The sequence below is a fragment of the Temnothorax nylanderi genome, unplaced genomic scaffold (assembly GCF_030848795.1).
Source record: "Temnothorax nylanderi isolate EJ_2023f unplaced genomic scaffold, tnyl_v1.0 TNYL_tig0523_pilon, whole genome shotgun sequence".
Taxonomy (NCBI): Eukaryota; Metazoa; Arthropoda; class Insecta; order Hymenoptera; family Formicidae; genus Temnothorax; species Temnothorax nylanderi.
Window position 1 is genome coordinate 48,400 of NW_027249585.1, and position 1,555 is coordinate 49,954.

The 1,555-nt window shown below is 39.9% G+C and overlaps 1 protein-coding gene across 1 annotated transcript; it reads left to right on the forward strand.

The window, feature by feature from the left end:
• Nucleotides 1–739: 739 nt before the first annotated feature.
• LOC139783629 (uncharacterized) lies at nt 740–1,267 on the forward strand. Its single transcript, XM_071722783.1, has one exon. The coding sequence runs from the start codon at nt 740–742 to the stop codon at nt 1,265–1,267; it is 528 nt and encodes a 175-aa protein (XP_071578884.1).
• Nucleotides 1,268–1,555: the final 288 nt, after the last annotated feature.

The window sequence follows — 1,555 nt, forward strand, 5'->3', positions numbered from 1 at the left end:
CCCTCGCCTCTGACATCCCTTCCTCTTCTTCCTTCCTTCTCCGCATCTTAACCTCCAACGCTTCTTTCCGAAAATCTTCCGAAAATCTTCTTTCTCGAAGCCTCCTCCACTTCCTCGGTCTCGTCCGCAGCTCCTCCATCGACTCCACCCTACCGCTCCATTCTCCTTGCCTTTCTCCTTTCCAAAAAACCTCTTCTTTCCACTTAACACCAAGCCATCCGTCCGTTCCGAAAGCCTATCCCCTCTCCCCCATCTGGACTTTTAATAATTAAACAGAGTTTGGAATCTATAGGAGAAAGGATTACGGATGCCGCGCTTATTGCTAAAATTATTAATAATTTAACGAAGGATTATTATTTCTTTAGACAATCGTATCGCATTGCTGCTGCTGCAGGCACTGTACTGACTTTAAGTAACATTCAGGCACAATTACAAGTAATTGAACAAGATATTAAAAAATAAACATGGAAATTCTGTTGAAGTAGGAGAAGCTTTGGTTACCAAGGTTCCTGAAACGAAGAAGCAAACTCAAAAGAAAAACGACACTGACAAAGAAAAGCGTAAGTGTTGGTTATGTGGAAAACAAGGACATTTGCGAGTAAATTGCAGGTTAAAATCTACTGGACAGACTAATGGAAGTCAACAAAAGAGACTTTTAGAGGGACTTTTAGAGGGACTTTTACAAGTAGATGGATATTGTGACGATTCATGGAAATGCTATTCAAGGAGCTCGAGCCACATGACTAGAGACAAGAATTCATTTGTAGATCTGGTTCTATTTGACCATGTGATAATCGTGACCGTTAGAGATGGCTCAAAAATGGTAGCGAAAGGACGTGGAACGGTTGTTGCTGAATTATTTAATGGAACAATCTGGACTCAAAGAAAAATACTAAATGTATTGTGGGTGCCAAACTTATGCGAAGAAGGTTTGATCAGTCTGGGAGTACTTACCGAGCGAGGATTCAAGGTTGGATTGGAAGGAAGAAAGCTCAAGGTATTTGACAAGGATAAAATTATCTTAGTTGGAGTTCGTGGTACTAATAATTTATATAGCTTGAAGATAAGAGTCAACGCCGAAGTAGCTTATGTTGCCGTAGAAAGCTTAAAGTTATGGCATGAACGACTTGCCCATATATCTCCGAAGACAATTGGAAAAATGGCCAGATCAGAGATAATTGATGATTTAGGAAAGATCGATCTGAATGAAAACTATTTTTGTGATGGATGTGCCATGGGAAAAATGCAAAAGCAGCCCTACACATGAAACTGACCAAGAAAGAAGAAGTCGGAGCAGTGATTCATGCTGATTTATGTGGTAAGATGGAGGTTGAGTCATTAAGTCGATCTCGATACTACCTGGAGTTGAAGGACGAAGCCAGCGGATACACCAAAGTTTATTTCATACGAACAAAGGATCAAGTTTTTGAGAAATTAAAACAGTTTGTTGCTGATCAACGGTCCGAGACTGGAAAGGATAATAAAAACATTTTTTAGTGACAGAGGCACTGACTTTAATGATGATAAAGTCAAACGTTTTTTCTTGCAAAATGGA